The 19,985-nt window shown below is 40.2% G+C and overlaps 3 protein-coding genes across 7 annotated transcripts; all 3 read right to left on the bottom strand.

Moving 5' to 3' along the window:
• Positions 1-66: 66 nt before the first annotated feature.
• LOC112164648 (acyl-CoA--sterol O-acyltransferase 1) lies at positions 67-11,126 on the bottom strand. Of its 2 annotated transcripts, XM_040506218.1 has the most exons (2): positions 9,616-11,126; positions 67-205 (listed from the first exon to the last, which is right to left on the bottom strand). In XM_040506218.1, exons 1-2 carry the CDS (start codon positions 10,645-10,647, stop codon positions 128-130), a joined length of 1,110 nt encoding a protein of 369 aa, XP_040362152.1. In that variant the 5' UTR covers positions 10,648-11,126; the 3' UTR covers positions 67-127. The 2 variants fall into 2 exon arrangements, with proteins under 2 accessions (XP_040362152.1, XP_040362151.1); XM_040506217.1 differs by lacking the exon at positions 67-205 and having other exon boundaries at positions 9,417-11,108.
• Positions 11,127-11,398: 272 nt separating this feature from the next.
• On the bottom strand, positions 11,399-15,900 carry LOC112164647 (U4/U6.U5 tri-snRNP-associated protein 2). 4 transcript variants are annotated; one of them, XM_024300913.2, is made up of 10 exons: positions 15,750-15,900; positions 15,007-15,378; positions 14,651-14,895; positions 14,178-14,262; positions 13,428-13,613; positions 13,175-13,339; positions 12,916-13,080; positions 12,098-12,269; positions 11,828-11,999; positions 11,399-11,725 (listed from the first exon to the last, which is right to left on the bottom strand). In XM_024300913.2, exons 2-10 carry the CDS (start codon positions 15,352-15,354, stop codon positions 11,632-11,634), a joined length of 1,632 nt encoding a protein of 543 aa, XP_024156681.1. In that variant the 5' UTR covers positions 15,355-15,378; positions 15,750-15,900; the 3' UTR covers positions 11,399-11,631. The 4 variants fall into 4 exon arrangements, with proteins under 4 accessions (XP_024156681.1, XP_024156682.1, XP_024156683.1 ...); XM_024300914.2 differs by having other exon boundaries at positions 15,007-15,397; positions 15,750-15,844; XM_024300915.2 differs by lacking the exons at positions 15,007-15,378; positions 15,750-15,900 and having other exon boundaries at positions 14,503-14,792.
• Positions 15,901-16,648: 748 nt separating this feature from the next.
• LOC112166377 (rho GDP-dissociation inhibitor 1) lies at positions 16,649-19,324 on the bottom strand. Its single transcript, XM_024303218.2, has 5 exons — positions 18,633-19,324; positions 18,459-18,525; positions 17,749-17,967; positions 17,517-17,641; positions 16,649-17,051 (listed from the first exon to the last, which is right to left on the bottom strand). Exons 1-5 carry the CDS (start codon positions 18,834-18,836, stop codon positions 16,974-16,976), a joined length of 693 nt encoding a protein of 230 aa, XP_024158986.1. The 5' UTR covers positions 18,837-19,324; the 3' UTR covers positions 16,649-16,973.
• Between the last annotated feature and the right edge of the window lie 661 nt (positions 19,325-19,985).

Here is a 19,985-nt window from a genome sequence, read left to right as displayed (position 1 = left end):
ACATACTATTTGAAGATTATTTGGATAGATCAAAATCAGATTAAGAAAGGCATACATGTAGGCAAGCCAGCTGGTTAGGTACTCTCGTGTGTGCATGTTTTCTATGCTACTTGTGTCAAAATTTAAGCTATGTCGTGGATTTCATCACGTTAGAAATGAAAGCACGACCTACATTCTTCACAAATGTGCCGGCGGCGGCGTACTCCTCCAACGCCCTCAGAATTGTTACTCAGAAAGTCGGAATGCTTATTGGTCATTGTTGAAATTAAGGTTACTCAAATTGATAAATTGTCACTTAGAAATCAGAATGCTTTGTTACTGAAATTATTACTCCAATCAATTAAATTGCTACTTTGATTGTTTGCTTACTGCTGCTTTGAAGTCATTATATGTATTTGCATCTGTTTTTTAGTTGTTGTGTGACTTGTGTCTAATATATGTTCTCCCACTAATGTTCCTCTGTTTTATTTTTCTTGAACTAGAATCTGGGGTTACTACTCAGGTCACGGCAACTGAGGAATGAAGTGAATGGCATGGTGAAGTGAGCTGCTGAAGGCCTTTTTTGATGGTAACAAGTTATTATTATTATTTTATTCAATGCTTAGATGTTAGATTTGTTGCAGGTTTGTATTGTTAGGATGATGCATTTGCAAATTTGAATGCTTGGATTTGAATATTCTTGTTTGTAATGTTACACTTGGATGTTGTAATGCTGAAAATGGATTGGAAAAGTCCAACTGAAAATTGACTTATAGTAAGAAGAAATAGTAGGCTTGAAAATAAAAAATTCTTGTTTGTAATGTTACACTTGGATGTTGTAATGCTGAAAATGGACTGGAAAAGTCCAACTGGACTGAAAATTGACTTATAGCAAGCAGAAATAGTAAGCTTGAAAATAAAAAATTCTGGCCCATAATACAACTGAAACCGACCCGCTCCGATTCAAGAATTCAGCCCAATCGAAAATCCGGCCCAAGCCAGCAGGAATATGGTATTCGGTTCCAGAAATGAAATTTCCGAATATTTCAGTTTGGTGTTCGGTTTGAGCCTGAAACCGACCCGGCCTGAGTATGCCCAGGCCTAGCTAGTACAAAGAATATGTTCTTCAAAATACATATATAGGTGATGGAATCCATGTGCTCATATTATTTTACTAATGGGATTTCTGGATTAAGAACTCATTGTACTATAATTTCTTAATTAATTTCTTGATGATACGTTTGTATTTTATGGACAAGGTATTATTCCTTATTGTGGTTCGATCCCATTATTCTTCCCTTGTCCTCAACCGCGTACTTTGGAGAAGCTCGGATCGATATCGTATATATGCAGTGATATATGTTCCATTTTTCATACCTAGCTAGATAATTTGTATGAAATTTGATTTCCAGCTTAATTAGTGCAAATGTTTGGATCTTGAGAAAGATCTAAAACTTCCGCTCTCATGCATCAGACGTATTAAGGCATCTAAATTAGCTAAGCTTGGGAGGTCAAACTTGATCACCATCATTATTTGTATACACGTGACAATTAATTAATATTTGCTGCCATTAGGACAGATATTAGCGCCAAGCAATTTGAAGGAGAATACTCGGAGTATTTCTATTTTTTCCGAGATGTAAAAGTCAATTCTTGGTGTATACTTGACTAAGCGCTTTGAATAGTTGAAATACATGCGTGTTCTTTTCATCAAATGGAAACAAAAAATACATGCGTACTCGTATATCATCTTTTGTTTATTACTTTTGAAAATAAGGATGACACTCAGACAAATTGACACGTTACTTAGATGCTGATGCTCATACCTCTATTATTGTTTGGAACATAAATACACTAGTGATCGATGCATTTATTGACTTGGAATAAAAAAAGTTATGAATCGGAGACAACTGAAATGGATGAATGAAGAAATCGATATGGGAATCATTCATAAACTCATACCCCCTTGGTTATCAAATTAAAGGGTATTCAATAATCAATTCCTGATAATGAGATGGGACTCACACCTATTCTAATACATATATATGTTTATTAACTCATGAAAACTCATACCGCGGGATCATTCCCTTTATTTTCATTCTTATTACAAGTAAGTAAACGTGTCATAAGAGTTTAGGAGAGACTTGTACATGTTCATTTTAAACCCCAGTTAGAATATGTACTACTTGTCTTAAATACTCAAATATCACATTATTAATAACAATATACAGGAGTCCATCTAAACATATATAATCTTTGATTAGTAAAAGTATTGATCTAAGTACGTATATTTGTTCAACCAGTGGCCTCTTAAACATTCCGCTCCTTAGAGCAAATGCACCGCAACTGGCAAGACCATGGTCTTGCCTTGCCTCTTAATCAGCCCAAAATAAAATAAAATCCATGCACCGCATGGCTTATTGCCCGATTAGAAGCCTGGTCAACTAAGCCCACTGGCAGCTTTTGCCTCTTGATCAGGTTAACCAATCTAGTGGGGCCTACGTAATTAAAGCAGATGAAACATTTTATTTTATCTACTACATTTTCCTCTTCCCACTTTTGACCTTGCTACAGAAGGATAGGAAGAAGATAGAAACAGAGAAGAAGAGGAAGAAGAAAGAGAAGCAGAAGCAAGGGCAAAACTGAGATGAAAAAAATGAACTCTGCAGAAGATGATTGAGAAGTAAAAGTCTTGCCTTTTAGGGGTGCACCAAAAACATGAAAGGCAAAGGCAAAATCAATGTATAGTGCATAACAGGGCCGGTCCTGAGCTTTTTGATGCCCCGGGCGAAATTTTGTGTGTGCCCCCAACTAACCTAAATAGACATGTAATAATTCTTTCAAATGTGATACTCTAAATCTTTTTTTAACGGGCTATTAGTCTATTACACAGAGAAACATTATCCAACGGGAATATAAAGTGATAAAACCAAAACCTCCTATAAAAAAGTTTAGAAATCATCTAAAATGATGTCTTCTTGCATTTCTTGAAGCAAAATCATCAATTATCTTTTCATAGTCAACATTTGCCAACATAATTCTTTCAATGGTTAAAATAGTTAATCCATTCAACCTATCTTGAGTCATGTAATCCGCATATAAGATTTTAATAATTTTAATTTCAAAAAACTTGATTTTAATAATTTTAATTTCAAAAAACTTCTTTCAGCTGATGCTACCGTCATCGGTATAGTTAATAAAATCCTGTAGGCAACCATAACACTTGGAAACATATCCATTTTCTCTGCAAACTCCATAATTTAAATGGATGTCCAAGGCCTATCTGTTTCATATGCCTCATTTGGCAACATCTCCTGCAAAATTTGTAACTCCATAAGCAAATATTTCGCATCAATATCAAAACGCTCACCACTTCTCAAAGCAGTTTCAAGATTCAAACAACAGTTTTTCAATTCTGATCGAGATTGACTTGCAAATCTAACTTCACCTAACATTGAAAATTGAAAACCGATGAATGAGCAAGTTGTTAGAAATCACTTTGAATAATAATTGATAAACACTGGAGCATAGAATAATACCTGAAAATCTGAAATTGAGTAAACGTTGCAACCAATTTAAAGAAAAAATTTGCTGGGTTTCAAGGTTTGGGACTTAAGAGAAAGAGAGAGAGACTTTTGCCAAAACTATTCTTTTCACTAGCTGCTACGATGAAGTGAAGAAGGAAGAGGAGGAAGAGGAGAATCTGGAGAGATGAAGAAGAATGGTTGCGGGCAAAGAGATGGGAGTATATAAAGTATACTTAAATTATTATTAAAAAGAAAAAAAGAACAAAGAAAGAGAAAGGGATGTGGGGGGCACATTGACAAAGAGAAATGAGAGTGTATATAGTAGGTTTTGTATTTTATTAGAGAAAAAGATATTATGTAGTATAAAGTATAATTAAAAAGAAAAAGAGAACAAAGAAAGAGAAAAAGATGGGGTTAGTGCGGTGGTGGCAGAGAGACATAGAGAATTGGGAGTGAGGGAGTCCATAGGGCATAGAGTAGGTTTTGACCGTTTTGTATTTTATAATAAAAATTTTATGAGAGAAAACTATAGTATAGAGAAATAGGAGAGAAATCTGGTGCCCCCATCAATCTTGGGCCCTGGGCTGTCGCCAATGTTGCCCATGGGCAAGGCCGGCCCTGGTGCATAATTAAGAGGCAAAACCTCTCCTTTTGCCTTTGCCATTTGCCTGATGCGGTACACTTGCTCTTACGATATGCATGCGGTATTTCATCTATTAGAAGACATTCTAATGAACATGAATTACCAATGATGAGATTAATAAACATGACAACTTGTATAAAAATGAGACTTTCATGATGTAGATACCTCTACTAGCAAGGCTAGTTTGCTACCTCACCAAGCATAAACAATACCCTCATGGGATCCAACCGCTAATTGCATCTTGTAGCCCTATGTTCAAGCTACGCTACGGTATCCGGAAGTCGCAAATCCGTCGCCGGGAAGCCACCTTTCCGGCCTTGCCAACATGCCCTCACAAATATGCTTTCTAGACTAGAAATGGTGGTTGCTTGTCCCACATCGAAAACCATGTAAAGGAGATGGCTTCCTTCACCTATAAAAGGAATGCCTCCTCCCACTTAAACACGATCCATTACATCTCTTGTAATCTTGTTAGGCCGCAAGGCTCGACACACTAGTACACATTCAAGTGGACGTAGTTTCCCGCTAAGGCGGGAGACGAACTACTATTTCCGTCTGTGGGAAGCCAACAAAGGCTTCGTCACCTACCACGAGCTAAGTCTGCTTAGCGGAACTCAAAGAAATTCTTCCCTCCTTCTTTGAGCCATTTCAAATTCATTGGTCACCCGTTTCTCTTTAGTCATTCTTGAGTCTTCATTGGTTCCCAGTGAGTTTATGTTTGAATTTATGCTTCTTAGCTGTAACTTTTGCCAAAGCATGATCAACATCACTCCAACGGTACAACCGGAGCAAAATTTGCATCTTAAAGGGCTGGTCAAGGTTGGTCAACGCTGGCAAAGTGTTGGTCACAGTTGGTCAACGTTGGAAATGAAAAAAGTCACCGCTGGCCATCACAAAAAAAAAAAAAAAAAAAAAAAAAAGAAACTTGGCGGCAAATCTTCTCTGGACACCCAGAGATCTTCTCTGGACACCCACTCTTCAACAAGGCCTTGTCTTCCTTGTTGCATCGCCCAGCGGCATAACCAAGCCACCTCCGCCGACCAAGGTTGCCTCCTCTGGCCATTACCGCCGGATAGCTTCGCATCCGAGCTCCACTCTCGCTGGCCTCCGCTGCGCACCTCCGCCGAACTTCACCTCCAAGGCAAGCTCCGCTGACTCGTTCTGGCAGCCTCCGCTGGGATTCACAGCCGGGTGGTCTCCGCCGAGCACCGAACTCCGCTCCGCCGGACTGTCTCCGCTAACCAAACCGCACCTCTGACCGTCCATCAGCGCCCCATCCTACGCGGCTCCGCTGGCTATCCTTCAGCAACTCCCCTAGCTGAAGCTACCGCTGACCAGAAGGCGCTGGGCACCCATAATCAACCAGCGACCATCTTCTTCATCCTCCGCCGGCAAAAGGCTCCGCTGACCGCCAAGGAGCCCTCCGCCAGCTCCACCACCGCTGGGCAGCCTCAGCTGCACCCTCCTCCGCTTGGCCACATCACCACTGGACAACAAAACTCCATCACCGCTGACAAAAGCCTTGCTCTGCCAAGTGGGATCCTTTAGGCAACTTCAGCGGCACCGCTACGGTCAACGCCAACAGCGGATCCCATCCGCCAGGCACGACAAGGCTAGCTCCAAGAGCTAACAAGGCCTCGACGGGGCATCGGTCTCCGGCTCTCCACGGACGTCCCAGGACTCCGCCGGCTAAGTTCCGCTGAGCTGCTCCACCGCTGAGACAACTTCCATCTTCGATCAGCGTCAAGGAGAATGGTGCTCAACCCATGAAGCTCAGTCATTACCCATGAAGCTTTGAGCAAGCATCAACTGAACAACCAATCAATCAACCTCAAGCTAGGTATCACTGCTAGCGAAATCTTGAGGGAGCATCAAGGTTATCGCTGTCCTAAGGCTCCGCCGGCCAGGTAACGCTGATGCCCAAGCTCCCCTGATCCCAAAACTCCGCTAGGAGCCACAACACCGCTAGCAACCAACCGCTAGCCAGAAGCTTCTCCGCTGAGCACCAGCCTCCTCTAGGCCTGCCATCCAGCGTCTCCGCTGACTCCATCTTCGTTGAGTCCGAGTCACCGCTGAGCACCAGAGATCCACCAACCCGCTGGCCAAAACTCTCGTCTCTATTTTCACCGAGCACTGGAAAGTTCATCCACCAGTACTCACCAGATTCTCTTCTCGGTCTTCTCCGCAATCGCCGCTGAAATCAATTATGAGATCAAGTTCATCAACTGCCCAGGGACTGCAGCAACTCGTCTGCCCCTTCATAATTGCAAAAGAGATACAATCGTCGAGCACTGCCTCAATGATCGAGCCTCTTACTACGGTGCTTCGCCAAAGCAATGGAGCGTCGTGCTTGGACAACTCCAACATGATTTGGGTACCTACACCAATTTCTCTTCCAACTCGCTCCAAATCGGTATAAGATAAGTCACTATATCTTATCTCTTACGCTCTTGCAATTAGAGCCTTTGCCATGACTATACATGTCTCTATGACCCTTAAGCATGCCTACAAAATGTTATTAGCAACTTTACTACAAGTACATGCTACACACATACATGCTTAAAAGCACTTTCATGTGACATGCATCTAGAAGCTTGTGACACTTACGACTTAATTAAACATGCTCGGATAAACGACTTGCTCGGGTTACGACTCGCTTGGGTATCGAGTATGGCCACGACTTGCGCTTGGGCCACGCCTCGCATGCTCGCACAACGCCTACACACTCAACTACACCCAACTTGCTCGAACAACCCAACTTGCTCGATCATGTCCAACATGCTTTACTTAAGCCCCAAGTTCACAAACGCTTCATACGATGTCACCGGGACTACTCCCACAAATTTATATGGACACCCATTACATTTGCCACTATCTATTGTGCGTGTTATATGGCCATAAGATCCACATATACAACTACCAATATTTTACATGTTCATACACATTAATGGAATATTGAGTTCTTCTACCATTTGTTGTTCGCTACAAATCGAATTCTTTTCGCATTCCATTAATACAAGCGGTAACCAATACAACAAGCATTCTACATATGCGCGTTTTTGTCTCATTGTGTAGGTTAAAAGAGTCCCTTCTTGCTTACGGAGCTCGGGACTTGTAGGGGCTACGCGCCTCTCGAACATTGTTTATGCTTGATGACTTCATGATTATAACTCCCCAACCAAGAAGCTCCTCTTACTCGGGGACTTGTAGATACCTCTACTAGCAAGGCTAGTTTGCTACCTCACCAAGCATAAACAACACCCTCATGGGATCCAACCGCTACTTGCATCTTGTAGCCCTATGTTCAAGCTACGCTACGGTATCCGGAAGTTGCAAATCCGTGCCGGGAAGCCACATTTCCGGCCTTGCCAACATGCCCTCACAAATAGGCTTTCTAGACTAGAAATGGTGGTTGCTTGTCCCACATCGAAAACCATGTAAAGGAGATGGCTTCCTTCACCTATAAAAGGAATGCCTCCTCCCACTTAAACACGATCCATTACATCTCTTGTAATCTTGTTAGGCCGCAAGGCTCGACACACTAGTACACATTCAAGTGGACATAGTTTCCCGCTAAGGCGGGAGACGAACCACTATACATCTCGTGTCACTCTCTCTCTCTCTCTCTCTAAAGCTAACTAGAGATCCCACGGATCACTAACGTTAACACATGATTTGACATGTTGGTATGTGTCATAAAGCACTTAAAAAATAGGATTAAATACTTGTTACTCCTCAAACTTTTCCCTGAAAAACAGTTCAGTCCCTCGCCTTTTAAATTAAACTGGATAGTCCTTATTCTCTCTAATTCTCACACAACAAGTCCAAAATGATCCAAAATGACTATTATACCCCTCACTTCCTCATTTTATTTTATTTTTTCTCTATTTTTTTAGTTTTTCTTCCCTTTTTTTATACTTACTCTCTCTCTCTCTCTCTCTCTCTCTCTCTCTCTCTCTCTCTCTCTCTCTCTCTCTCTCTCTCTCTCTCTCTCTCTCTCTCTCTCTCTCTCTCTCTCTCCCCTTCCTACGAGCTTGACTGTACCCATTTATTCTCCCCTAAAACTCTCTCAGCTTTCTCTCTCGCCGGAGCCATTCTCGGCCTTGGATCGGAGCTCAACAGTAGGATGGGGAGGTTAGGGTGAGGATTCAAAAGTAGGATGGCTGATGTTTGCTGGGTTGAGCGATGGTGGCAGCGTGGCGAGGCGGTGGCCGGAAGTCGAAGAAAACATGAGCAGAGGCGTCGAAGTTTTGAGGCGAGCCTGTGGAGGCTGGGATCTATGCCATGCATCGATCCTGCCTGGGCGTGAGTCACCTTTGACCCATCTTTCATTTGGTGGTGGCAGTGTTTTGAGTGGCGGTCGGACGCCGCACTTTCTGGCATAAACCCTTTTTTTTTTTTTTTTCTCGATCTTCAATCCTGGGTTTGCTAGTGGAGTTGGGGAGGTTGGGGTGGAGCTGACTTCAAGAGCAGCTTGTCGAGATTAATCGACCTCAATCGGAGCCTTGGACCTATCAAAATCTGAGCCAGGCAACGTAATTTGGCAGGGGCTTGGCGGTGAGGAAGGCGTAGTGGTGGGGATGGGTGCCGCCGAGGAGTGCGGCGTCGTTTTGAGTGGAGTGGCCCATCAGAGAATGGGGCAGGGCCGTCGCTGCGGAAAGAGAAGAGATGGGTCGCCGTCTGTGGATGAACTCGAAGTCGGATATGAACTGTGAGAGAGAGAGAGAGAGCTAGAAAAAAAAAAAAAAAAAAAAAAAAGAGAAAAAAATATAAAAAAAAGGAAAAAAAAAGAGAGAGAAAAATAATATAAAAAGAAGTGAGGGTATTATAGTCATTTTGAACCTATTTTGGACCATTTGTGTGAGAATTAGAGATAATAAGGACTATTTAGTTTAATTTAAAATGCTAGGGACTGAACTGTTTTTCAGGGAAAAGTTTGAGGAGTAACAAGTATTTAATCCTAAAAAATACTATGTCATTCCGAAATATGTTAAAATTAGTTAACATTATTTTAATTTTTAAAATTTTCCTCTATCGTAGGCTCTACATCCGCAAAACATAATATTTTAGTATTGAGTCTTCATATCTCTGAAGAGGCCATATTCGATCACCATCGGCAATAGCTTTGTTGAGACCCATTAGTTTGTTTCTAGTCAATATCATATGTATGTCAATCTCGTTAATTGGGGAAGAGTAGTAGACTTAAATTGAAACGTCTTTCTCACAAAAAGCATCTAACGATAGTGATCGACTAACACACTCATAAATTGAGAAGAAATTTGAATATATCAAAATCAGATTAAGAAAGGCATACATGTAGGCGAGCCAGCTGGTTAGGTACACTCTCGTGTGTGTATGTTTTCTATGCTACTTGTGTCAAAATTTAAGCTATGTCGTGGATTTCATCACGTTAGAAATGAAAGCACGACCTACATTCTTCACAAATGTGCCGGCGGCGGCGTACTCCTCCAACGCCCTCACATCCACCTTACACCGGAGCAGTGCAGGCAAGAAGAGCCAGAACACGGTGGCCGTCACAAATGCAACCGTCAACGGTCCCGATATCAGCCTAGGCAACTGGAACCTTCGTGAAGCAACTGCCTTCTTGACGGCGATCTCAACCACCAAACACCCCCCGTGGAGGAGAAAGAACCAGGTAACTTCCCATGTGGGACTCATACGCCCAAGGTAGTAGAATATGAGCTCGTGCATGATTGCCGACACCACAAAAGTCCCCATTACGGCCGGTAGAGGGGCCCATTTGCGCCCCACTACACGTGTTGCCACTGTGAGAACAGGCTCGTATACGGTGGGGCGGAGAATGCTGGTGACCATGATGTTCCACCTTCGGCCCCAAAAGTCTTGGAGCGAAGATGCAAGGTATGGTTCATTGAACTGTGGCTCGAGTTCGAGTCCCATGACAAGTCGAACCACAGTTGCAACTACAACCAGGATGATTTCCAATGCAAAATAAATGTGGAAGCAATACATGACCCATAGGAGCTTTGGATGAATATGCTCACTGTAGTTATATACTCGTACCAACAAACCCAAAAGTAGGCCCTTGGTTGCGTAATTTATGAGGGATTTTTGGCCCTTTTTGGGCATTCCTGGAAATGGCTTTTCTTTGTTGTGGCCATTTTGGTCATGGGATTTTGGAACCGGGCTTTGTTGGATCTTGATCGGCAAGCAAGCGACGGCGATGAAACGGGGAAGAGAGATTGAAGGGTCCGAAGATAAAGGGCCTTTTCCGAAAGCGAAAAGCAAGAGCTTGAAGTTGGCAAGCCAAGCAATGAAGAAAGCAGTGGTGCCTCCAAGATGTATGGAGGACAGGTGAAGAGGAAGGTCTAGAAAGAGGCACACAATTGGAAGTATACACAAGAGTCTTGGAACTCCTTTTGGCACAAACCTTGGTAATGCATAGCAGTAGCATAGAGATAAGAAAACAAAGAGCCATACCCTGATGAAGCTTCCCATCTCACCTAGCTCCATCACCATTTTCTCCCAGATGAACTGATCTCAATCTCGATCGCTTTGCTATTAGATCTTTACGGATCCAAAATGGCGACACGATCAGTAAATGCAACGAAAATTCGGATAACTTGACCTGAGATCAGACTGGAAGTTTGGATGTTGGACCAGATAAGTAAAGAAAGCAGAGAGCCAGAGAAGATGATAGCTTCAAATGGGAGATATTTTTTTGGAGTTGTGAAGCTAAAGATGAGTCTGGAACGACTGGCTATTAATAAGGGGCCGGCAGACTTGTCATGATCAACCAAGAGCATTATTTGACATATGAATCAGAATTTATTCCTAACCAAAAGCAACGAAAATATCAGTGGAGACCAACAAAATGGTATCAAATCTAAACACGACTTTGGCCTCTGTATTCACATACAGCATAGGAAACTACCTACCTTCATTAAAGTCTTCGACCCTGTATTGCATTTGCTCTACTCTTTCAAATCCGTGAGTTCTTGACATCACTTGTTGACATATAATTCCTCATCTTTATTTTCCAAAACATCGCCTTCCAACTTTGAATCCACTAATTTTGCAGCCACTGGTTTGCAAGTCTGGGTCAAAAATGACCCACTCAAAATTCCTAGTGCTTCTTGCTCTAAACCGGCGTACAATGTAATCACAACACCACTAACAATTGAGATAACCAGCACCGAGTTATCCAATAAATTCATAACAAGCCAGAAATGAAAAAATATTGTACGATTTCTGTTGCACTTTTAGACTAGCAAGCTCAACAACAAAAGAACTTTGTATTTCGTTAAGAGTAAAAAGTGCTGCCCTCAAAATTCATATATCAGCTCTCAGTGACATTGTCTGCTGGCAAATACAAGCTATAAAAGTAAAGATTTTCTAATTGATTTTTAGAACAAATCAGCATCAAACGGCTTACTAAAGCCCTACAGGATATTACATTGAACTTAAAATAAAAATGATTCCCTCTCTTCCGTCTCTCAAATCTTACTGTTGCTGCTCATATATCTGCATATAAGCCTCGGAAAGAGCAACCATCTGAGGAAGTGTTTCTGAGACATGAAGATCCTGCATCTCATACCTGATAACATTGCAATATGTTAGCAATATGTTAGACTACATTCCTATAGTTGTATTTATTAGTCTTTTCTTATAATAAATGCAAATAAAGATGAAGAGTTACCATAGTTCTTCTGACTTTCGCTGTACAAATACTCTGTAGGACCCTTCACCAGGTTTACCATCATGAACAATATTGGCAATCAAATCATACTTTGAACGCAATCTCTCATTCTCCTTGGGGGTTGGCAAAGGAATGTAATCTCTCAATTCCAGGTTCTTCACAGGAAAGTTGACTGCAAAAGGTTTTCCATCGTCAAATGAAGCCCAAGTGACATTAGAAGACCTAAAAGATTGTTCAAATACAGAATTTCTCAGAAACATATGATCTCACCTAGAGTCGGATTCTTCTCCACAAAGAAGTTGTTCTTTGTGAATCGTTGCATGTGCAGAATTAGATACCGTGGTAATCTAGTAACGCGATACCTCGTCCTTGCTATGCGAGGCCGGACGATTTCAGTAACAGTCTCACCATCAAATTTCTTCAAAATGTTGAACAGCGGGACCTGGATCATGCAGTCAGTTCCCAGTCCATTATAAATATATGTAAAACCATTTTGCAAAAAAAATTAATAATGCTCCCTTCATAAGAGCAAATTTTTGCATCAGTTCAAGATTCATTTTGATATTCAAAGAAGTGGAGGACCAGAACTTGATGCTTCTGCTTTTGTGGCAATTGAACCTTAAGTAAGTGTGAATGAAGAGGAGCAGAAAGCAAATCTAAAATCCTCTATTTAGTTTTACCCATAAATTTTTTTTTTAAAAAAATTTAAAAAAAATCCATTTTGTATTTTGGTTCAAAAAGCAACTCTAATCCATTCAGACACATAACTATGAGCTCAGAATAGCCAATACCTATGCTGTACAATCATGGAATTTGATCTAAAACAATTAGTTCTACAAAGGTATCCATACTACCAGTAGAAAACTCTAAATATTTGAAGTCATATATGTTCAACAACCAACTTACAAATATGTTACCTTAGAGGGAAATCCTACTCCCCAACTCCAAAGCGGAAAGAAAAGTTAATTAGACATGGAAATTTTAGGACATTTTGAGGCTACAAAGAAGCTTTTTTATATTATCTCTATTATAAATATTGAAATTTGATTACAATGAGCATTTACCGCATATCAAAATGATATGCTTACCTGTGGTATGATGTTTTTCTCCATCACATCTTTAAAAAGAGGTGGTGGGGGCAAATCCAATCCAAGCATTAAGAAAGGCATTCTGTAAGTTTCTGTGACAAGGCCCTTGTATTCAGTTCCTCCATCTGTATTCTTGTGGGTCTCCTTGACAACCTCTAGTTCCCCCTAGCAGCACAGAAGATTATGAATGTGGTTTTATCAAACATTGCAGGTTAGAATTTCAAGACAACAGTGCAATAGATGAAGGAGAACAACAAACCTGAAAGCAGTCATAAATGATGCTGGTATTCTTCTTAGTTTTAAGATCTGCATGAAGTGTATTGAGCATCCATGACATGAACTCAACAGGGTCAGACTGAGCTCCTATTCGAAACCGTTTCTTACTGGCTTTCATAACTGCCTGCAGGAACTCATGCGGGCTCACCTGCAGACATTGAAGATTTAAAACATGTGACCTTCCATGTTTAATAGGAATACCTAGAGACATGAATATGAAGCCAACAAGGTCAAACCTGTCCTTTAAAGTTGCGTGCATGCCATATCTTTCTTGTAAGCTCCCCAAATCGATGAACAAGCGGAGACTTGCAATGTTGATAGTTCTTTGGGATAAGAAAAAAGTTTCTTAAAGGCATAACTCTCATTAAGGATTGAATAGTGACATTCACAAAATCAGTCTCCTTAATGTTATTTAGCCCCACCTGAGCAGACATACTAATTAGAATCAAGATTGACATCTTCTACATGTAAGTTGGAATGAATAATTGAAGAATATCCATCATAGAGATCAGTCACAAGATGGATCCCATACTAACGTGGATTCTGACACAACCCCAAAATCATTCTCTCTAACACTAGAAGAGAGAATCTGATAGAACATAAAAAATTCATTAATGTAAGACTACTGCACCCCACTTAATACTACATTTCAGAATCATGTTATCATTCTGACTGGTGCCTTCTTACTCCCTTAAATATCCTATGAAAACCAGGAGTAACTCTTATCACAATCCTAATTACTGGCTAAGCTCTTCAAAGAGTCAGCATATCCAATTGCATATTTGACAATGAATACAATTCATTCTTCTGCAACTAAACCACAAGTAGCTTACTATAGTACAAACTCTCTAGTATTGACCAAGCCAATTAGAAATTAATAATTAATACCAAACATATGTGAACTACCAGCAGTAGCAACAGACACCTAATGTGGTACTTCTGAAAGTACGGAGAGAAAAAAAAGAAAAGGAAAAAAAAGGCAATACCATTCCAGGAAGGTAATCAGAACCATCAAGGGCCCTTGACCACTGCTTGTTTTTGTCAATCTGCTCAACCTGTTCCTCAGTAAACCTATACACAGAGAATTAAGAAGTATTTGTTTACCATCCACACTTAAAAAGGATTACAAAGTAAGGCTACGAAAAAGAGACAAAAACCAATTTGGTAGATGATAAGAAAGCAATAGTAACTATATAACTCTTACTACCAATTAGTGAGAAGAAAAAAGAGAAATCTATCAATTGTTTACTATCAATTATTTACTATCAAAAGAGAAATCTACAGCCTATTGAGCATCTTTAGTGCACTCACATGACTAATAAGCATCACTATTCAAGCTTATCGACTTAAGATGCAGGTTTGCACACACTTCCCTGAGATAAGACATAAAGTGAAAGAAAGACAAGATGCAAGGGAAAGAGAAGGTGGAAGTACAAACAATACACCAAAATAAGTAAACCTTGGGTTCAGAACATGTCGAATGTCATCCAATGATGGGTCACTAATTTCATATCCATCAGGAAGGCAATAAACCTTCTCTGTTCGAAGATTGATATACACATGGTGTCCTGCTTCAAGGCTATGAGTATATGCGTGGGACTTCCTTCCTCTTCCTTGGTAATACTTCCCACAAACCAAGCATGCATACACGTTCAAATTTGATAGAGAAAGCGAGCAAAACTTCTCAAAATCAAAATCCAAAACCTGTTCAAGGCAAAACCAAGAAATCAATACCAATGCCAAGGATACTTCCGCATATGCAACATATAGACGAGCTTGAGTACAACATTGCAACAGTTATGCAGAGGTATATACCTGGCGATTAACAGCATCAAGATACGGGCAATCCCTCCTAACTTCAATTTCGCGGCTCTTGTGTCCTTGATAAAGTCCTTGTTCACCATCATCCTCTTCTTCTTCTTCTTCAACTCGAACCCCATTTTTTCCAGCCTGTAGCTCCTTACCATCACCCCCTCCATTAACAGGTGCCCTTCTCTCCTCCTCATCCTCGTCCCCATAATTAAAACCAGGAAGAAGGGAGGCAGGCGGCGAAGAGTCCGGCGATACTTCCTCACTCACTTTCTGCCTCTTTGCCTCCAATAAACTCCCTTCCCCTTCAATACCCCCACCACCATTATCTTCATGCTCTCTCTTCGAACTCATTCTCTTGCCTCAATTCAAATCTCACTGCCGAAATTTACACAAACCGAGCTCACTCAGCAATTCAAACAATAATACATCAATTTAGGGCAAAGTTAAACAGTTAAATCTCTGAAACCCTAGAAAGCAAGCAATCAACGGAAAATAAGCAAAGCAGTTCTAAACGCATTAAACACGAAAACGACGATGACCACAACCATAAAAGAATGAAAACATAAATGATGCCGTTTCGATTTTAAGAGCAGGGAGAGAAGCATAAGGCGGCGTTTGGTTGCAGAGAACAGGCGGGAAAGCGAAACGAAATCAGTGAAGAACAACAGTAACATACATATGAAGCTTGAGCAGGAAAGCTTCATTTGAAAAGAAAATTCGATCGGAGAAGATGGTAGAGTGAGTACCTGAACCAGTGTGGATTTTGCAGTTGCTGGACAAACGTGAGAGAATGAGAGCACCTTTCTTCTATGGGCAATTGCATAGGAAAGAAAGACATAGAAGAGAAGCAGATTGGACCCTAGGTTGGGCCGGTGTTAAATGACCCCAATGAACAATTGCCTTGGCCCATTGTTAACAGATGTGAAAGAATTGTGGTTTTTTTTTTTTTTTTGAGAATAATGGAAGAATTGTGTTGCGTGGGCTATAAAACACGATATTTTTTTTTTGGCTAAAATCGTGTTATGGAAACAACACCCCCCCTAACTTAAAAGTAAAAAAAAAAAAAATTACAATACCATGATTTTTCATCAAAAAACGGTGGACTAGCACACGATTTTTTGTCAAAATTGCATGTTCTTATTTTCTCACTGAAATTTTTTTACTTTTGAAGTTGAATTTTTAAACACTTCTCGAACTGATGAAACTAAAAAAATGTGACACCAATTTATTTTACAATTGTTTAAAGTTAGAAAATAATAAAATTTATTTTGTTCAAGGTTTTGTTGTTTTGTCAATTGAAACACCTTGGAAAAGTCATGTTCTATAATTGATAAGTTTACGGTAGAGAGAATTTCAAGGGAAAAAAAACTAAGTTAATAAGGTTTAACATTGCATTTCACGGGTGCCTCCATGAAACTTCCAAAAGTACAAAACCATATTACCACAACAATACGCCTTCTTGTTATACTTGAGATTCATACACAATTCAAAAGTTTTTTTTGGTAATGAAAACCTCAATGTTTGAACAAGTGCATTAATGGAGGAGAAAGAGAACAGAAACTCAGAAAGGGTAAAGCACCATTACCACTAGATCTGTACTGCTTTCAAATTTAAATTCTCCATAAGAAAATTGAAAATACCCATGGCAATTGGTTAAAGCTTCAATTAACATGAGAAAATATGGCAAGCAATCACATAGACAATAATCCATCACAGAGAAAAAGTGTGTTCTGATCTATCAAACAAGCAAAGCTCAGTTTTATTGACCAAATATCTAGCTAGCAAAACAATAGCCTTTTCTTTTCAACTTTTCCCTTTCCCTCTTTTTCAAAGCACGTATCATCCTCTCATCGTTGTTTAAGTCGATCCCCAGCCTCGGACAGGATTGAAAGTTAATGAAGAATTTGACATGATTTTTATACTGAAGCAGATTTCAGCCTTGAAAAACAATGGACTATCAAAAAAGCCGTTTACGCTGCTGCCCAGTCTTTCCTAATATCAAATGTGTAATTGATCTCCAAGTAGCATGTGTTGTCATCATCAAGAAACTGGAACACAGAGAAAAAGAAAAGAGCAAAGTAAATCAATAAGATTAAACCAAAAGCGTGAAGCAATTATTGGCAAGATCTGATGTCAATACACTGGTTGGACCACAAATTTGAATTCGAAATATAAAGTTGATGATGCACATGGGCCTAGAAACATTCGGTTTGATCATGCATTGGTGTACAATTATTCTGTACTAATGCCTGGTACATTCCTCAGACACTAACTCTTTCCATTTCCATACCAGGAATTATTGCAGTTTCTCAACTACATGTGAGAGTGAGTGGAGATCATGATTAAATATGAGAGTACATTCTTAAAGAGTTTTCATTCTTTCATGGCCTGATGATTTATTTTATATTATGAATAGACGCACAAGTATGTAAAATCTGCCAGTTTTATTGGCCATATCCCCATTTTCACATTTCTAGGTAAGCTTACGTAAATCAGCTGGTTTGGAAGATTACCTTGCTTCTAGCTGAATAAGTTCCCCTAGCAAACATACCAGATGGGGTTGTGTCCTCAGGCAAAACATGTGTATAAGGCTCCAACTGTGGACTAAAGGTTCCAAGCATCTCTTTTGTGCTATCAACTGCAACAAGGACCCGTGAGAAGCAAAACATCTATCTAATCGTAGCATTTGATACAATGCTTATGTTTTAAATCACAAAACATGTGGGAGAAAGAAAGAAACATTACCCTTCACAGCAGTTTTCCAGACTGTGTTGGTGTATTTGAGACCTGAAACAATGTTATTGCTGACCTGGAACGTAAATTCAAGGCTGTATTTGCTACCTTCTTTCAAAGTGAACCACAAGCCGTTAGGCTTTCCGTCCTCCGGAATTGGAAGAAATATATCAGATCTTTCAGGCGATTTAATTGCAAGGCTCAGGATCTTAACCTCTGGTTCGAGAGATTCTGCAGAAACACAAAAGCACGAACTTCTTCCATCAGAAAAAATAAAACTTTGCATCTGTTTTAGCTGAATGCAGCAGCATATAAGCGAAACATTCAGGCAGCTAGGTAACATTACAAACATCTATTATACCGCATGTTGAAGATACCTGCCTAATTCCAAAGATTCAACTGTAGTGAGTAGAAACTGAATTGATATCTAATGACAAGACTTTATTTGGGTTTTTACTTGATACAGTCATGAGTGATGTAACCAAAAAAAAAATTATCGAAAACTAAAATCTTTTAGAGCATGGAACAAGTTTGACTTCTGATCTCAATAGAATTCACGCCAAGGGACAAGAATATACATTGCGAGAAACAGTGTGAAGTAACAAAAAGCTTGGAACCTAAGCAGTAAACCGAATGGTATTATTCAAAATTCAAACATCTTTCTGCTTCATTTGTCCATAGACAAAGGAAGACAATTTTGGCTGATTAAAATGATTAATTACCTCCAACAGCATTGACATCGACAGCCCCAAGAAGCTGTTCCTTCCACCTCCTTAAGCTCTCATCATCCTAAAACCTCGAATAATAACCATAAAGAAACAACATGACACAAAAAACATAAAACAAAAGTCACAAGGCCATAACAGTAATGAGGTGAAAAAGAGAGAGATACAAACCGCATCCTTCTGGATGTGTTCTTTGAGAGTGCACTGAGGGCCCAACGCGATTTTCTTCGCTAGTTCATCATCATCATCATCCTCATCCTCTGTCACACACAAGGAACCGTCACTGGGTGGTCTGACAATCCCTCCTGCACTAGGCTCACCCTTATTCTTCGTCTCTGAAACTTCCTCTTTTTTCTCGTCTTCTCCATCACCCATGTTTTCAAAACTCGAACAAACCACCAAGGATACAAGTTCAATGACTAAAGTTTCTGAGGCTCACAGACAATCTAAACCCAATGACCAAGCAGAGAACTGTAATCTGCACAAAATGGGAAGAAAGAAAGCAAAAACAAGACGCCAAAAACCCACTTGGAGAATCTGAGTGATGAAAACAACCAAAAAGAGAGAGACGCAGATAAGAGAAAATTAGCGTAACAAGAAAGGGAGAGACTTTGGGGTCAAACAAAGAAAACCCAACACCAAAAAAAGAAGAGGAGGGTAGGGTTTAGGAAGATTTTGAAGAATTGGTCGTGTGGTGATCCGAAATTAAGAGAAAAAAAATGGAAAGAAACAATGGTGGCGAAATCGTGGAGGGTCACTATTGCTGCACTAGCTTCCACGAAGACCAAGATTCGAGGAGGAGGGAGGGCTTTTCAATTTTTGAACATATCAGATGAGACAGCTTCTCTAACCTAAAACATTGGGTGGACCAAAGAAAAACTTTGACCCCTTCTAATACGTTTTCTTTTTTGGGTTTTAGGGCCTGTAACTTTGATCTGATTATGGATAATATAATACTCTTGCTTTTTTCCATAACTGGGTCATTAGGGTTTATGGGATCCAAGGTGCATTTTCCAGAGAATGTGTATTCATGCATGATACGTAATTTGTATTTTATTTGCCGGGCTTTAATCATGGATTGCCTGTCTGCTAAATTATTGAAACTACCAGCTAATCAAACAACCCCATAATCAAAAGCAATAATGGAGTTGGTCAATGGTATTATCACCCTGAACTTGTCCCTCTTTTATGGTTTGAGAGACGGTCATAACGTCAGAGACCTGGGGCTTGGATCAGTTTCTTGAGCATGCCTGCTTCTTAACTGCTCGATAGTCACGAGTCGCAACTGTAATTCGTAAACAGTGATGGCTATCTGCTCGGAAGTGTTTATAACTTTATACCAGGAAATTACAGCTCAGATGATTGTGAAAGCCAGTCTGCCAGTGGCAATAATAGTAGTCAATGACAACAATCACAATTTTATCATGGTTCCCCATCAGTTGTTTGAATCACATGCCTCCAAAGTTGGATTCATGATCTGATAGTCTGTCACTGACTCACTGCTGCCTATTTATGGAGGAGACT

Source organism: Rosa chinensis, chromosome 5 (assembly GCF_002994745.2).
Source record: "Rosa chinensis cultivar Old Blush chromosome 5, RchiOBHm-V2, whole genome shotgun sequence".
NCBI classification, from domain to species: Eukaryota; Viridiplantae; Streptophyta; class Magnoliopsida; order Rosales; family Rosaceae; genus Rosa; species Rosa chinensis.
This window is presented reverse-complemented; position numbering and strand designations above follow the sequence as displayed.

What these genes read in the sequence shown, in the direction of transcription:
- LOC112164648 (XM_040506218.1), bottom strand. Translation starts at nt 10,647, where the DNA reads ATGGTGATGGAGCTAGGTGAGATGGGAAGCTTCATCAGGGTATGGCTC. An exon ending in TGGATGTGAGGGCGTTGGAG is followed by an intron (nt 206 to 9,615) that starts GAGTACGCCGCC and finishes AGGGCGTTGGAG; the next exon opens with GAGTACGCCGCCGCCGGCAC.
- LOC112164647 (XM_024300913.2), bottom strand. Translation starts at nt 15,354, where the DNA reads ATGAGTTCGAAGAGAGAGCATGAAGATAATGGTGGTGGGGGTATTGAA. An exon ending in CGACATGTTCTGAACCCAAG is followed by an intron (nt 14,263 to 14,650) that starts GTTTACTTATTT and finishes CTCTGTGTATAG; the next exon opens with GTTTACTGAGGAACAGGTTG. An exon ending in AGAAAAACATCATACCACAG is followed by an intron (nt 12,270 to 12,915) that starts GTAAGCATATCA and finishes TGCATGATCCAG; the next exon opens with GTCCCGCTGTTCAACATTTT.
- LOC112166377 (XM_024303218.2), bottom strand. Translation starts at nt 18,836, where the DNA reads ATGGGTGATGGAGAAGACGAGAAAAAAGAGGAAGTTTCAGAGACGAAG. An exon ending in AACACATCCAGAAGGATGCG is followed by an intron (nt 18,526 to 18,632) that starts GTTTGTATCTCT and finishes TCGAGGTTTTAG; the next exon opens with GATGATGAGAGCTTAAGGAG. An exon ending in CGATGTCAATGCTGTTGGAG is followed by an intron (nt 17,968 to 18,458) that starts GTAATTAATCAT and finishes GTGTTTCTGCAG; the next exon opens with AATCTCTCGAACCAGAGGTT.